The sequence below is a fragment of the Cherax quadricarinatus genome, chromosome 21 (genome assembly GCF_038502225.1).
Source record: "Cherax quadricarinatus isolate ZL_2023a chromosome 21, ASM3850222v1, whole genome shotgun sequence".
Lineage (NCBI taxonomy): Eukaryota > Metazoa > Arthropoda > Malacostraca > Decapoda > Parastacidae > Cherax > Cherax quadricarinatus.
The window spans coordinates 45,755,216-45,770,968 of record NC_091312.1 but is presented as its reverse complement, the minus strand read 5'-3'; the positions used below and the strand labels follow the sequence as shown (position 1 = coordinate 45,770,968).

Genomic DNA, 15,753 nt, shown 5'->3' with positions numbered 1-15,753 from the left:
GCTCTACATAGGCCTGGCCATATGCCTACATTATTGGCTCATGGTCTACACATATTGCTTCCCACACATTAAGGCTCCTGCCACATACATAGGCCTCACATGGATACAGCCCGCACATGGCCTGGCAGTTAGGCCCAGCAACATTACGCCACCCACACATGGCCTGGCCTCTGCATATCTCACATAGGCCTGGCATATTGCCTCCACACATATTCCAGCACATGTTCCTACATACATTATTCCTACATATTGGCCTGCACCTATTCTGCCTGTCCCTGTATGGTTCCATCTGGCCCACATATTGGTCCCTACCCACATAATCTTACATACACCTTCCACATTGACATTGTATTGGCATTGTCATTGTCTACATTGTCATCCACACATTCCAGTTCTTCAATTCACATGTTTAGCGAGAGGAGGTGGAGGCGAAAAGATGAGAGTGAGCACAGAGAGCAAGAGAGCGAGAAAGAAAGAGAGCAAGAGAGCGAGAAAGAAAGAGAGCAAGAGAGCAAGAGAGAGCGAGAGTGAGAGAGAGCGAGAGTGAGAGAGAGAAAGAGAGAGAGCAAGAGAGAGAGCGAGAGAGAGAGCGTGTGTGTGGGTGCGCGCATGCATGCACGTGTGTGTGTGTGTGTGCATCTGTGTACATGTATGTGTACACGAATGCATCTGACCATGTGTGTATGGGCCAATATAGTCAACAATGGTGAAAAGACTTGTAGCTAAAGTTTGATAGTAAAAAGTTGTCAGTTCTTAATGTGGACTGGCGACCTTACCAATGATCTCATATGCTGTGAGTGAGAAAATAGTCAGAGGCAGGTAAGTAAATATGAGATATTAACATGTCCTGTACCAAAGAACAAGCAAAGGAGTCAGCTAGTTCATTTATATTTCCAACAGAAATATAAATTTTTGTGTAAACTAGACATGTGACATAGCCACTGTTTCAAGTGCAAAACAATAGGATGAGAAGAATTAAAGCATTGAATCACTTGTAAAGTCAGAGTCTGAAACCATAGCAAAGTTTGAAACATGAGAATGCAATTGAAAATGTGGTAAAAGGAAGGAGCTTATAAGAGTTGGAGAGAAACAGGACTTAAAAGACTGAAGGGGAGAGCAACAAACATGGGCTGTTGATATATCCCAGTGTAGGATAGTGATGTATTGAATAGAGTGAATTGAAAAGGATGGGGTGGAGAAATAGAGAAACAACAATGAGCCACAGACAGACAAGAAAATTATGCAATAATGTGGGATGTAGAATAGAGGCAATAGCTCTACCTCCATCAATGGGTGTCCTGCAAACTAGAGAATCATGTAGAAGATCATGGATATAAATTAAGTAGTGAAGACAATGGAGTTCACAATGATTATGCACACAGCATGTTAGGTTCCTCACACAAACTTTTAGTTGGGAATAATGACAAGTACCCCAACACAAATGTCAGCCTTGATGATGGATCACATCAAGCTAAGAAAGAGAGGAATTGGAGACTGAGGAATATACTTAGTGTATACAATGAAGTCTGGATAAATAACAAGGAAGAATGAAGGAAACCAAGCACCTAACAATCTGGTATTCCATGTAAACTATGAAATTTTTTTAACTGAATTCAGTATTCTGAGACGTGCCATTCTTAGCACCACGATATTTGGTCTCCAAGACTTTCTGTAATCAAAATGGCAGCCAAAAAATATTGTCGTTAGAATTCAGGATGGTTGAACTACAGAGAAAGAGTGCAGACTTGAGTGGAACAAAAACATAAGAGACAAGAAAATGATCTGATTCTGCTGTCATGTGTTGACACTTTGACTCTGCTGCCATGAATCACAGGAGAGTGAATGAAACATGGGAGAAGTAAAATCCAAGGGAGGTTTTCATGGCAAAGTTAGAATGATCAATGGTAAGAAATAAGTGAACAGTCATATCCAACTATGGTCACAACTTTAGTTGACTCTGCCATTTCTATAGCATCGACAGTAAGTACTGTACTAGACCTGGGTTAGGCAAGCATTTGCCTGCCAATTTCCACTTTTTTTTTTCCACATGGTAGACACAGGAGTGGAGGCATTACAGATCAAGACATAAGTACCAATGAGAAAGAGCTAGAGTATGACATACCCTCTCTCTCTCTTCCAGTATGCATCACTCTCTCTCTCTTTAATATAAGTCATGAATGATCAAGAGTAAAAGGAAAGGGATCCAACATAATTTAGGCAACAAGGATAATGAACAGGGTCACTGCAGGTAAGGCTGGAGCATACAGGACACTGGGCATGTGAATGGCAATACCTTGCCAGGTGGTTCAAGTGCCAGCACTGACAACACTGTTGTGGGCAAGAAAGAAGCTCTTTTAGCTGACAGACAATGCCCAGCAATATAGATGGAAGGTAGATGTAATCCATCAAGTATGAGTTTGGTAACTTTGCTAGGATAGTGTTGATTATCACAAGGTGGACAGATACAAGTGTTGACATGTCTGATAGGTAGCTGTTGGAGTTTGTTCACTTGGAAATTTTTTTTTTTTTTGTGCATTCTTGGCAAGGGTATAAGTGGACAACAGTGCATGGGAAGACAACTGTCCCACAAGACTTTTTTGTAGGGGGATGTATGAAGACTTTAATGGGTGCATTATCTACAGATTCCCTAGGCAGCAGGTTGGTAGACAGTAACCACCCAGGGAGGTACTACCGTCCTGCCAAGTGAGTGTGAAACGGAAACCTGTAATTGTTTAAAATGATGGTAGGATTGCTGGTGTCTTTTTTTCTGTCTCATAAACAAGTGGGATAAGAGGTAAATCTTCCTACTTCTACTTACGCTTAGGTCACACTACGCATGCGAATATTTACACACCCTTCTGGGTTTTCTTCTATTTTTTTAATAGTTCTTGTTGCTCTTCATTTTCTTTTATCTACATGGGGAAGTGGAAAAGAATTCTTGCTCTGTAAGCCGTGCATGTCATAAGGGGCAATTAAAATGCTCGGAGCAAGAGGCTAGTAACCCCTTCCCCTGTATAAATTACTAAATTTAAAAAGAAAAACTTTCGTTTTCTTTTTAGGTCACCCTGCCTCAGTGGGATATGGTCAGTTTGTTGAAAAAAAAAAATCTACAGATTCAAGACAAGATAAAAGGGTTGCTTGAGCTGCATTGCCACTGTAAGCAAAAGTGTATTATGAAGCTTGTAGTCATTTGGTATATCATCAGGGTTTATAGCCTGAAGGATGCCACTCCACAACCTGCCTCAGAGATTGGATGGTTATCTGAAGCAGGCTCCTGGGTCACATGGTAGTCTGCTGTCACATTCAGGTCTACAAGGCTATATCATAGCTAATAATGACCCAGGAGAGGGTTGAAGGGAGTCCGAAGGAAACACATCCCTAAGAAAGACAGAAAACAACTCAAAAGCTTGCCTTGAGCAGTGCCTGTCTCCAACACAACTAATGGTGCTGCCTTTTCCTTTGTAGAAACCTCCACTTACCTTACCAGGTGTGTATGACCTGGATGGCACCTCAAGAATTAACTGAGCAAAATGTAGCAAAACTGTCTGTGTAGGCAGAAAGCACCACTGGAGTCAACACCAATCGGCTAATAATGGCAGTGGCAAGAATGGCAGGAGTTGCACACTTTCAACTGCCACTTCTGGAATACAAACTCCAGTAGAACTCCTGCTACCAGGAGGCATGCCATGTGACCACCTGATGTCCCACCACAGGGTTCTCTCGACATGCCCCATGGAGGGACACAACTACCACAGCACTACAATTGGAATGAACACCAAAACCAGGTGGTAATATGAACCCTTTTCCCTCTGAAAGGAGTACAATGTTACAGAAGGAAAAAATATTGCAGAAAGAAAATGAGGGGAGGGAGGTATTCAGGTTCGATTCAAATAAAGTGCAATACAGATTCGATTCCTTCGATTGAGAGCCTCTCACTGGATCAAAGGAACTCCCTTGAGAGGAACTCATTCACTACACATAAAGTGTCACTTTTTGCAATAAAGTATACTCCTAAAGCAATTTACACTATCAACTCTCATTTTTAATTTTAACTTCTTTAACTGTACTAATTTCAAGATTATTTTTTAATTCTTTATTTTCCTCCAAAATATCTTTTTTATTAATCTTAATATCATAACAAACACGTGATGTGTAAATATCAAAGAGAAGTGATATAGTGTTATCATATAAGACACGGTACTTTGTTGGTAACCAGTAGAAGTTGATAATTTGTGCAGGGGGCCATACAAACCATTCTGCTGCATACAATCTCCATCCTTTGTGACGAATATCAGTGAAAAACTCATCCCAATCTCCTCCTCTGAAGAAACCCAGTGAAATGAAGAACACAGTCAGGCAGATGGGTGAAAACAGCAGCTGATCCACCAGCAGCTTCTTCATAACAGCTTTCAATGTCCGGCCTGGTAACTTTCTGTCTAGCAAAATGTACCTAAAAATAGGACAAAGCTTAATATTTTGGTATGATATACCCTAGAAAGTTGCAAGTGAATATAGATAAGAGTAAGGTGATGAGGGTATCAAATGGTTTAGATAAAGAAAAATTGAATATCACATTGGAGGGAGGGAGTATGAAAGAAGTGAATGTTTTCAGATATTTGGGAGTTGACTTGTTTATGAAGGATGGGTTTATGAAGGATGAGGTTAACCACAGAAATGATGAAGGAAAAAAGGTGAGTGGCGCATTGAGGAATCTGTGGAGACAAAACATTATACAGTGGAACCTCTACTTATGAGTTTAATCCGTTCCATGACCTTGCTCGCATCTGGATTTGCTCGTTTGCAGAGTCAATTTTTCACATTTAAATTAACAGAAATGGAATTAATTCATTCCAGTGGAATTTCAGGCACCAGAAAATACTTCAATAATTTCCCTAACATCAACTCTATGGCTTATTTATCTATCATAATTCATGTAATACGACATAATAAACAATATTAGTAACACAGAAACATGGCATATACACTAGAATGAATAAAATACATATTATTACGTATGTGGCTAGTGGTGGTGACAGCGGCCATTGTTGTTGTTGGGGTTTATATGGCCACCAATAAAGTGACTTATAAGTGCTACACTTTGCCACTGCTGCTTCATGTTGTCTGCCACTGCTACCTCATGATGTCTGCCACTGCTTCTTCATAATGTCTGCCACTGCTGCTTCATGTTGTCTGCCACTGCTACCTCATGATGTCTGCCACTGCTGCTTCATGATGTCTGCCACTGCTGCTTCATGTTGTCTGCCACTGCTGCTTCATGTTGTCTGCCACTGCTACCTCATGATGTCTGCCACTGCTGCTTCATGTTGTCTGCCACTGTTACCTCATGATGTCTGCCATTGTTGCTTCATGATGTCTGCTACTACTGCTTCATGTTGTCTGCCACTGCTGCTTCATGCTGTCTGCCACTGTTGCTTCATGTTGTCTGTGAAACCAATCAAAATCATGTCTATTTCTGTAGTATATCTTCCTTTCTATCAAATGAGACCAAAAAAACAAGAATACAACCATAAAAACCATATGAAAATATACCACTAAGGGGAGGCTAATGGCTGAGAAGTGAACTCCGTTATTTATGATCTAATTTCTTTCATTTTTGGTTTACGCTAAGAAGCATCTTTCCATCATACATTGCCCAAGTTTCAATAAGACAGCCCAACAAACAACTGAGATCTAGTTTCCTAGATCAAGAGCAAGAACCCCTCCCCTCACCAGCATCAAGGAACCTCCCTCAATTGAGGCCCACTCGCATCTGGAAATTTCGCTCATGTCTGGAAGCAAAAAATCAACAAAGTGACTGCTCATATCTGGAAAAACTCGCACGTGGATGCACTCGTAAGAAAAGGTCCCACTGTACATGGAGGCAAAGAAGGGAATGTACAAGAGCATAGTGGTACCAACTCTCTTATGTGGGTGTTAAGCATGGGTTGTAAATGCTAAAGCGAGGAGGCGGCTGGAGGCAGGGGAGATGTCGTGTCTTAGGCCAATGTGTGGTGTAAATATTATGCAGAGAATTCATAGTGTGGAAATTAAGAGGTGCGGACTTACTAAAAGTATTAGTCAGAGGGCTGAAAGTGGCTGTTTAGGTGGTTTGGTTATTAAGAGAGTATAGAACAAAGTAGAATGACTTGGAGAGCATATAAATCTGTTGGGGAAAGAAGGCAGGGTAGGGGATATGGAAATGGAAAGTACAATGGAAAGTATAATGGAAATGGAAAGTATAATGCCTGCACTTTACAGGAGGGGTTTAGGATATTGGTAGTTTGGAGGGGTGTCTAAACTGTCGTATCTGAGCGCCTCTGCAAAGACAGTGATTATGTATGAGTAATGGTGAAAGTGTTGAATGAAGATGAATTTTCTTCTTTCTTTTTGGGTTTTCCTATCTTTTTGGGTCACCATGCCTCAGTGGGAAATGGCCGTGTTAAAAAAAAAAACCTAGTGTCAGGGGATCTCGCCTTCAAAGACCACAACAATGTATCTACCTCATCTGGTAGGAAAATGATAAGATGGATAATGAGAACCTTCAAAACTAGGGATGACAAGCCCATGATGATTCTCTTCAAATCACTTGTACTCACTAGGCTGGAATACTGCTGTACACTAACAGCCCCCTTCAAGGCTGGTGACATTGCAGACCTGGAGAGTGTACAAAGAACTTTCATGGCACACCTAAGTACGATAAGGCATCTAAATTACTGGGAATGGTTGAAGGTCCTTGATCTGTATTTCCTGGAATTCAGGCGAGAGAGATACATGATAATATACACTTGGAAGGTCCTGGAGGGATTGGCATCAAACCTACACACGAAAATCACTCCCTACAAAAGCAAAAGACTCAGCAGGAGATGCAACATTCCCCCAATGAAAAGCAGGGGCACCACGAGTACATTGAGAGACAACACAATAAGCGTCCAGGGCCCAAGAATGATCAACTGCCTCCCAGCATATGTAAGGGGGATTACCAATAGACTCCTGGCACTGGACAGGCACCTAAAGTCAGTACCTGGCCAGCTGGGCTGTGGTTCGTACGTCAGTTTGCGTACGGCCAGCAGTAACAGCCTTTTTGATCAGACCCTAATCCACCATGAGGCCTGGTCTCAGACTGAGCCGTGGGGTCGTTGACCCCTGAAACCCTCTCCAGGTAAACTCCAGGTAAACCCCTTCATCACTTACTGACTAGACACAGTGGTACATAACGTAAATGAGCAAATACGTACTGCAATCATCATCAATAATGCTATATCAGTAAAATAATGATGGTAAGACAGTAAATATTTATAAAATTTAAAAACAAATATGAGCCAGCAAGCTGCCAGCAGCAACAGCTTGACTGAATAGGCAGTCCACAGTGGAGTCTGGCCCCACGCACGGCTATGAGAGTAGAGCTCTCTAAACTAGTCACAGGTTTACAGTATATCAGCATAAGATATGAAAGAAAATTTATTTGCATTTTCTTGTTACAGTGGAACCTCAAATATCGAACTTAATCCGTTCCAGGAGTTAGTTCTAAATTCGCAAAGTCTGAAAAGCAAAGCAATATTTCCCATAAGAAATAATGGAAATACAATTAATCCATTCCAGAAGCCCAAAAATATTCACAAAAAAACAAAAAAACATTTTATAGAGATTATTTATAGTTTTACATACACCAACATTTTTTTTTTTTCAACAAGTCAGTCGTCTCCCACCGAGGCAGGGTGACCCAAAAAGAAAGAAAACCCCCAAAAAGAAAATACTTTCATCATCATTCAACACTTTCACCTCACTCACACATAATCATTGTTTTTGCAGAGGTGCCTAGAATACAACAGCTTAGAAGTATATACGTACAAAACTAAACAATATATCCCTTCAAACTGCCAATATCCCAAACCCCTCCTTTAGAGTGCAGGCATTGTACTTCCCATTTCCCGGACTCAAGTCCCTTCACACTGAATGCTCACACTCCAACAGCTCGTCAGGTCCCAAATACCATTTGTTTCCATTCACTCCTATCTAACACGCTCACACACACTTGCTGGAAGTCCAAACCCCTCGCCCAAAACACCTCCTTTACCCCATCCCTCCAACCTTTTCGAGGACGACCCCTACCCCGCCTTCCTTCCCCTATAGGTTTATACGCTCTCCATGTCATTCTACTTTGATCCATTCTCTCTAAATGACCAAACCACCTCAACAAACCCTCTTCGGCCCTCTGACTAATACTTTTATTAACTCCACACCTTCTCCTAATTTCCACACTCCGAATTTTCTGCATAATACAGTGGAACCTCGCCTAACGAATGCATCGCATAACGTTAAATCCGCCTAGCGATACATTTTAACACAAAAATTTTGCCTCGGCTAGCGCTAAAAACCTCGCTCAACGCGGTTTGTTCGAGACGCGTCCACGTGCGGCCTGAGCCCGCCTCACTTGTTCTGTGGGTGCCAGTGTTTACAAGCCAGCCACCGCGGTCGCTTCCAAGCATACAATCGGAACATTTCATATTATCACAGCCTTTTTAGTGATTGCACCTGCAAAATAAGTCACAATGGGCCCCAAGACAGCTTCTAGTGCCAACCCTACAGCAAAAAGAGTGAGAATTACTATGGATATGAAGAAAGAGATCATTGCTAAGTATGAAAGTGGAGTGCGTGTCTCCGAGCTGGCCAGGTTGTACACAAAACCCCAATCAACCATCGCTACTATTGTGGCCAAGAAAACGGCAATCAAGGAAGCTGTTCTTGCCAAAGGTGCAACTTTGTTTTCAAAACAGAGATCGCAAGTGATAGAAGATGTTGAGAGACTTTATTGGTGTGGATAAACAAAAAACAGATAGCAGGAGATAGCATCTCTCAAGTGACCATAAGTGAAAAGGATAGGAAGTTGCATGACGATTTAATTAGAAAAATGCCTGCAACTAGTGATGATGTGAGTGAATTTAAGGCCAGCAAAGGTTGGTTTGAGAGATTTAAGAATCATAGTGGCATACATAGTGTGATAAGGCATGGTGAGGCTGCCAGTTCGGACCACAAAGTGGCTGAAAAATATGTGCAGGAATTCAAGGAGTACATAGACAGTGAAGGACTGAAGCCTGAACAAGTGTTTAATTGTGACAAAACAGGCCTGTTTTGGAAGAAAATGCCAAACAAGACGTACATTACTCAGTAGGAAAAGGCACTCCCAGGACAAAAGCCTATGAAAGACAGGCTTACTCTGTTGATGTGTGCCAATGCTAGTGGTGATTGCAAAGTGAAGCCTTTATTGGTGTATCACTCTGAAACTCCGAGAGTGTTCAGGAAAAACAATGTCCTCAAGGCTAATTTGTGTGTGCTGTGGAGGGCAAACAGTAAGGCATGGGTCACTAGGAACTTTTTCTATGACTGGTTACACCAAGCATTTGCCCCCACTGTGAAAAATTACCTAATTGAAAAGAAATTAGACCTTAAGTGCCTCCTGGTATTAGACAATGCTCCTGGTCATCCTTCAGACGTGGCAGAGCGACTTTCTGCGGAAATGAGCTTCATTAAGGTCAAGATTTTGCCTCCTAATACCACTCCTCTCCTGCAGCCCATGGACCAGCAGGTCATTTCCAACTTCAAGAAACTGTACACAAAAGCTATGTTTGAAAGGTGCTTTGTAGTGACCTCAGAAACTCAATTGACGCTTAAGAGAGTTTTGGAGAGATCACTTTAGCATCCTCAATTGTGTAAACATTATAGGTAAGGCTTGGGAGAAAGAGACTAAGAGGACCTTGAACTCTGCTTGGAAGAAACTGTGGCCAGAATGTGTAGACAAAAGGGATTTTGAAGGGTTTGAGGCTAACCCTGGGAATCCTATGCCAGTTGAGGAATCCATTGTGGCATTGGGGAAGTCCTTGGGGTTGGAGGCTAGTGGGGAGGATGTGGAAGAGTTGGTGGAGGAGGGCAATGAAGAACTAACCACTGATGAGCTGCTAGATCATCTTCAACAGCAAGAGGCCACACGTGAGGAAACTGCTTCGGAGGAGGGGATAGAGAAATTGAGGAAGTTGCCTACTTCAAAGATAAAGGAAATGTGTGCAATGTGGCTTAAAGTGCAAACCTTTTTTGATGAAAATCTCCCTCACACAGCTACTGCAAGCCGTGTTGGCAACCTGTACACTGACAATGTTGTGAAACACTTTAGGAATGTCATAAAGGAACGGGAGGTACAGGCCTCTATGGACAGATATGTTGTGCGACAGAGGTCCAGTGACTCTCAAGCTGGTTCTAGTGGCATTAAAAGAAGAAGGGAATTAACCTCAGAAAAGGACTCGCCACCTCAAGTCCTAATGGAAGGGGATTCCCCTTCTAAACACTAACACCATCAACACTCTCCCCTCCTCCCATCCCATCAATCATCACCAGATCTTCAATAAAGGTAAGTGTCTTGTAACTGTGCATGTCTATTCAGTTTGTGTGTATTAAAATTAATATTTCATGTGGTAAAATTTTTTTTTTGTTCATACTTTGGGGTGTCAGAAACGGATTAATTTGATTTCAATTATTTCTTATGGGGAAAATCAATTCGCCTAACGATAATTTCGCCTAACGTTGAGCTCTCAGGAACGGATTAATAGCGTTAGGCGAGGGTCCACTGTATTTACACCACACATTACCCTTAGACAGGACATCTCTACTGCCTCCAAGCACCTCCTTGCTGCAGCATTTACAACCCAAGCTTTACACCCATATGAGAGTGTTGGTACTACTATACTTTCATACATTCCCTTCTTTGCCTCCATAGATAACATTTTTTGCCTCCACATATACCTCAATGCACCACTCACCTTTTTTCCTTCATCAATTCTATGATTAACCTCATCCTTCATAAATCCATCTGCTGACACGTCAACTCCCAAATATCTGAAAACATTCACTTCATCCATACTCCTCCCCTATTTGATATCCAATTTTTCTTTATCTAAATCATTTGATACTCTCATCACCTTACTCTTTTCTATGTTCACTTTCAACTTTCTACTTTTACACACACTCCCAAATTTGTCCACTAACCTTTTCAATTTTTCTTTAGAATCTCCCATAAGCACAGTATCATCAGCAAAAAGCAACTGTGTCAATTCCCATTTTGTATTTAATTCCCCATAATTTAATCCCACCCCTCTCCCGAACACCCTAGCATTTACTTCTTTTACAACCCCATCTATAAATACTGTATATTAAACAACCATGGTGACATTACACATCCCTAAGACCTACTTTTACCAGGAAGTAATCTCCCTCTCTTCTACAAACCCTAACCTGAGCCTCACTATCCTCATAAAAACTCTTTACAGCATTTAGCAACTTACCACCTATACTTGCAACATCTGCCACATTACTTCCCTATCCTCTCTTTCATATGCCTTTTCTAAATCCATAAATGCAATAAAAACTTCCCTACCTTTATCTAAATACTGCTCACATATATGCTTCAATGTAAACACTTGATCTACACATCCCCTACCCACTCTAAAACCTCCTTGCTCATCCACAATTCTACATTCTGTCTTACCTCTAATTCTTTCAATAATAACCCTACCATACACTTTTCCTGGTATACTCAGTAAACTTATTCCTCTATAATTTTTACAATCTCTTTTGTCCCCTTCCCTTTATATAAAGGGACTATACACGCTCTCCGCCAATCCCTAGGTACCTTCCCCTCTTTCATACATTTTTTAAACAAAAATACCAACCACTCCAACACTATGTGACCCCCTGCTTTTAAAATTTCTGTCATGATCCCGTCAGTTCCAGCTGCTTTACCCCCTTTCATTCTACGTAATGCCTCACTCACCTCCCCCACACTCACATCCTGCTCTTCTTCACTTCTAAAAGATGGTATACCTCCCTGGCCAGTGCATGAAATTACCACCTCCCTTTCTTCATCGACATTTAAAAGTTCTTCAAAATATTTTTGCCATCTACCCAAAACCTCCAACTCCCCATCTACTAACTCCCCTACTCTGTTTTTAACTGACAAATCCATATGTTCCCTAGGCTTTCTTAACTTGTTTAACTCCAAAATTTTTTCTTATTTTCATCAAAATTTCTTGACAGTACCTCTCCCACTCTATCATCCGCTCTCCTTTTGCACTCTCTCACCACTCTCTTCACCTTTCTTTTACTCTCCATATACTTTACTCTTCTTATAACATTTCTGCTTTGTAAATACCTCTCATAAGCTACCTTTTTCTCTTTTATCACACCTTTCACTTTTCAATTCAATTCAATTCAAGTTTATTCTCTATAAGGGTTACAATGTGGGGTTTACAGGTTTTGGGTATTGTGTGGTTTACATGTTATAAAATACTAATTACAGAGGGGGCCACTAGGATGCCTAGCATGGCTAGGCATTTCGAGCAGACTTAGATTAATTCTTAACATTAAATCCTTACAGATTATGGTATTAAGGCTAAGTGACTACATCATAATTTGTGAGTTTAGCAATGTGAATGCTTTTGTTTTGGCACAATACAAAGTGTCTATATTGGAGTATCATAGGCAAACTTATGACTAGTTAGGATTTATTATTTTAAGATTAAGATTAGTATTTCTGGGTTTATAGTCAGTGGGTGAGTGAGTGTAATTGTGAACCACCAGGTGGTTATCATGTAGTTAGTTGTCGGGGTGGATCAGGGAGATAAGATGTTTTCTAACTGTAGTTTTGAAAGTGATGAATGTGTCTGCAGTTCTAGAGTTTTCAGGCAGGGTGTTCCAGATTTTAGGTCCTTCGAAATACATTGAATTTTTGTAAAGGTTTAGTCGAACACGGGGAATGTCACAGAGATGTTTGTGTCTGGTGTTATGCCTGTGGATCCTGTCACAACTATCAAGAAAGCATTTTAGGTCAAGGTTAATATTGGAATTTAAGGCCCTGTAGATAGAGACTGTACAGTAGTAAGTGTGGATGTTCTGAACAGGGAGTAAGTTTAGATCTATGAAGAGTGGGGGGAAGGGGGGGTGTTGCCAGGGATGGGACTTAGTGATTATTCTTACTGCGGCTTTTTGTTGGGTTATTATTGGCTTTCGGTGTGTTGCTGCAGTTGAACCCCAAGCACAGATAGCATAGTTGAGGAATGGATATACAAGTGAATGGTATAGTGTGAGAAGGGCAGTTTGCGGCACGCAGTATCGTATCTTGGAGAGGATCCCCACTATTTTGGATACTTTTTTTTGTTATGTGTTGGATATGGGTGCTGAAATTTAGATTGTTGTCAAGGTATAGGCCAAGGAATTTGCCCTCATTATGTCTGGCAATTAGAGTGTTGATAAATTAGACACATGTGCAACACTTGGGTATCTTTATTGAGGAAACGTTTCGCCACACAGTGGCTTCATCAGTCCATACAAAGGAGAATCTTGAAGAACAGGAGGAGCATGAGGTAATCAGTCCCTCAACCTTGAGTCGATGTGGTCAGTCCATCAATCTTGAATAGAATATGGCATACGTGCGGAGAAGGAGCTTATAAACCGTTGGCAGGAGAGGTGCAGCAGTCATAGGTGGTGTCACACTTGTTCAATGTGGAAGTAGGTCACGCCCAAGAATTAGGCAAGCGAAGAATTCCCAAGTATTAAGATCCCAAGAAGTTCCAGTGTCTGACAGGTTCGTAGATGAATGGTTCACAGAACCGACATGTTGATAAATTAGACACATGTGCAACTCTTGGGTATCTTTATTGAGGAAACGTTTCGCCACACAGTGGCTTCATCAGTCCATACAAAGGAGAATCTTGAAGAACAGGAGGAGAATGAGGTAATCAGTCCCTCAACCTTGAGTCGTTGTGGTCAGTCTATCAATCTTGAATAGAATACGGCATACGTGCGGAGAAGGAGCTTATAAACCGTTGGCAGGAGAGGTGCAGCAGTCATAGGTGGTGTCACACTTGTTCAATGTGGAAGTAGGTCGCGCCCAAGAACAAGTGTGACACCACCTATGACTGCTGCACCTCTCCTGCCAACGGTTTATAAGCTCCTTCTCCGCACGTATGCTGTATTCTATTCAAGATTGATGGACTGACCACATCGACTCAGGGTTGAGGGACTGATTACCTCATTCTCCCCCTGTTCTTCAAGATTCTCCTTTGTATGGACTGATGAAGCCACTGTGTGGCGAAACGTTTCCTCAATAAAGATACCCAAGAGTTGCACATGTGTCTAATTTATCAACATGTCGGATCTGTGAACCATTCATCTACAAATTAGAGTGTTGTCGATCTTAATGTTAAGTTGCACAACACCTGCTCTGCTACCAAACATAATATTCAGGTCTCCCTCAACATTCATGTTTTCAACTTTCGCGGGCTTCACACATTCGCGAATTACCAACCGCCAAATTCCCAGCAGCCAAATCATATTTAAGTTTCCCACCACCTTTAAGTCCCTACTACCCTCCCTCTGACCCCCCCGACTGGCAGCCAGCCCTCCCACCAGTGTGGTGAGTGTTTTGTTTGTTCATTATTTGCTATTAACCCTTTGAGGGTCGACAGGCCCTCTCCGAGACTCGTTCTCAGGGTCGGCCAAATTTAAAAAAAAATATAATAATTTTTTCTTATGAAAAGATAGAGAATCTTTTCCTGATCATAATGACACCAAAAATATGAAATTTGATGGAAAACTTATGGAATTATGCTCTCGCTAAGTTAGCGGTCTCGGCGATGTTTACGGATCAGCGATTTTACCCACTTTGAGCCCCATTTTCGGTCAGTTCCACTGTACTACTTGACCAAAAACATGAATATTTCGCTAGAACTCCATTTTTTCTATTGAATGAGTGCAAAAAACCACCCATTTACCAATTTCAACTATCCAGTACAGTGGTCAGAATTTAGCAATTTTGCCAATTTCACACAAATTTCAAAAGATGCCAATTTCCGAATAGGGTCCAGAACAAACAAGAAATACATTCCTAGCACTAAAATGACATTTCCTCTGTTCATTAGTCACGTCTCAAGGCCTCTCTTACATTCTTTTGCTTTCCACTTTGAATTTTTATTCTCACAAAAAATAGAAGATTTACTGTTATGCAGACTACTGCATTAGTGTAAAAAATGGTATGAATCATATTGGCGCACTTGCAAAAGAATATTAGACCCACCAGTTGACGTGTATTGAACGTTTGGCATGATTTGTTTACTTTTGAACTTTGGTAAAAATCGAACATTTCTGCTAATTTGAGCTCAATTTCGAGGTACTTTTCATTGTAAAACCAGTCAAAATCATCTCAATTTCTATGATATTCCATCCATTCTATAAAATGAGACCAAGAAAACTAGAATACAACAATAAATACCATACGAAAATACAGTGCAAAGTCGCTGTTTTATTCCAAAAAAGCGGTCTAAGTTTTTTTTTTCTCATTATACAGTGTGTGCTGCAGGATTTTTTTATACCATGCACACTGACCACATAGACCCATTCTTTCATATGGAGGCCTACCAGCTTTCTCCCACTAGATTTGAGGGCACTAGAATTTAGGCGTACTAGTACGTCAAAATCCCTGGGTCCTAAGCCGTACTAGTATGTCCGAAACCCTCAAAGGGTTAAACTACAGTACAAATAATGTAAACCCATTTATGACTGCATATTGGAATGGCTATTCAGACAGGTATTGGACGGTGACATCGTGTGTTGACTCTTGAACACAGCAAAGAATCAAACATTTCTGCTACTGACAACAACAACAACAACAACAGCAGCAGCAGCAGCAGCAGCAGCAGCAGCAGCAGCAGC

General features: G+C 41.2%; 1 protein-coding gene across 2 annotated transcripts in view; it reads right to left on the bottom strand.

The window, feature by feature from the left end:
- LOC138853045 (mpv17-like protein 2) overlaps positions 1 to 15,753 on the bottom strand; it is a 136,388-nt gene that overhangs the window by 43,197 nt on the left and 77,438 nt on the right. Inside the window, exon 4 of one of the 2 annotated variants that reach the window (XM_070087422.1) lies at positions 4,253 to 4,450. In XM_070087422.1, coding sequence (XP_069943523.1) covers positions 4,253 to 4,450 — 198 coding nt within the window. Of the gene's footprint in view, positions 1 to 1,762; positions 4,451 to 15,753 lie in introns of those variants that run through there. The other variant, XM_070087421.1, reaches the window with a different exon arrangement.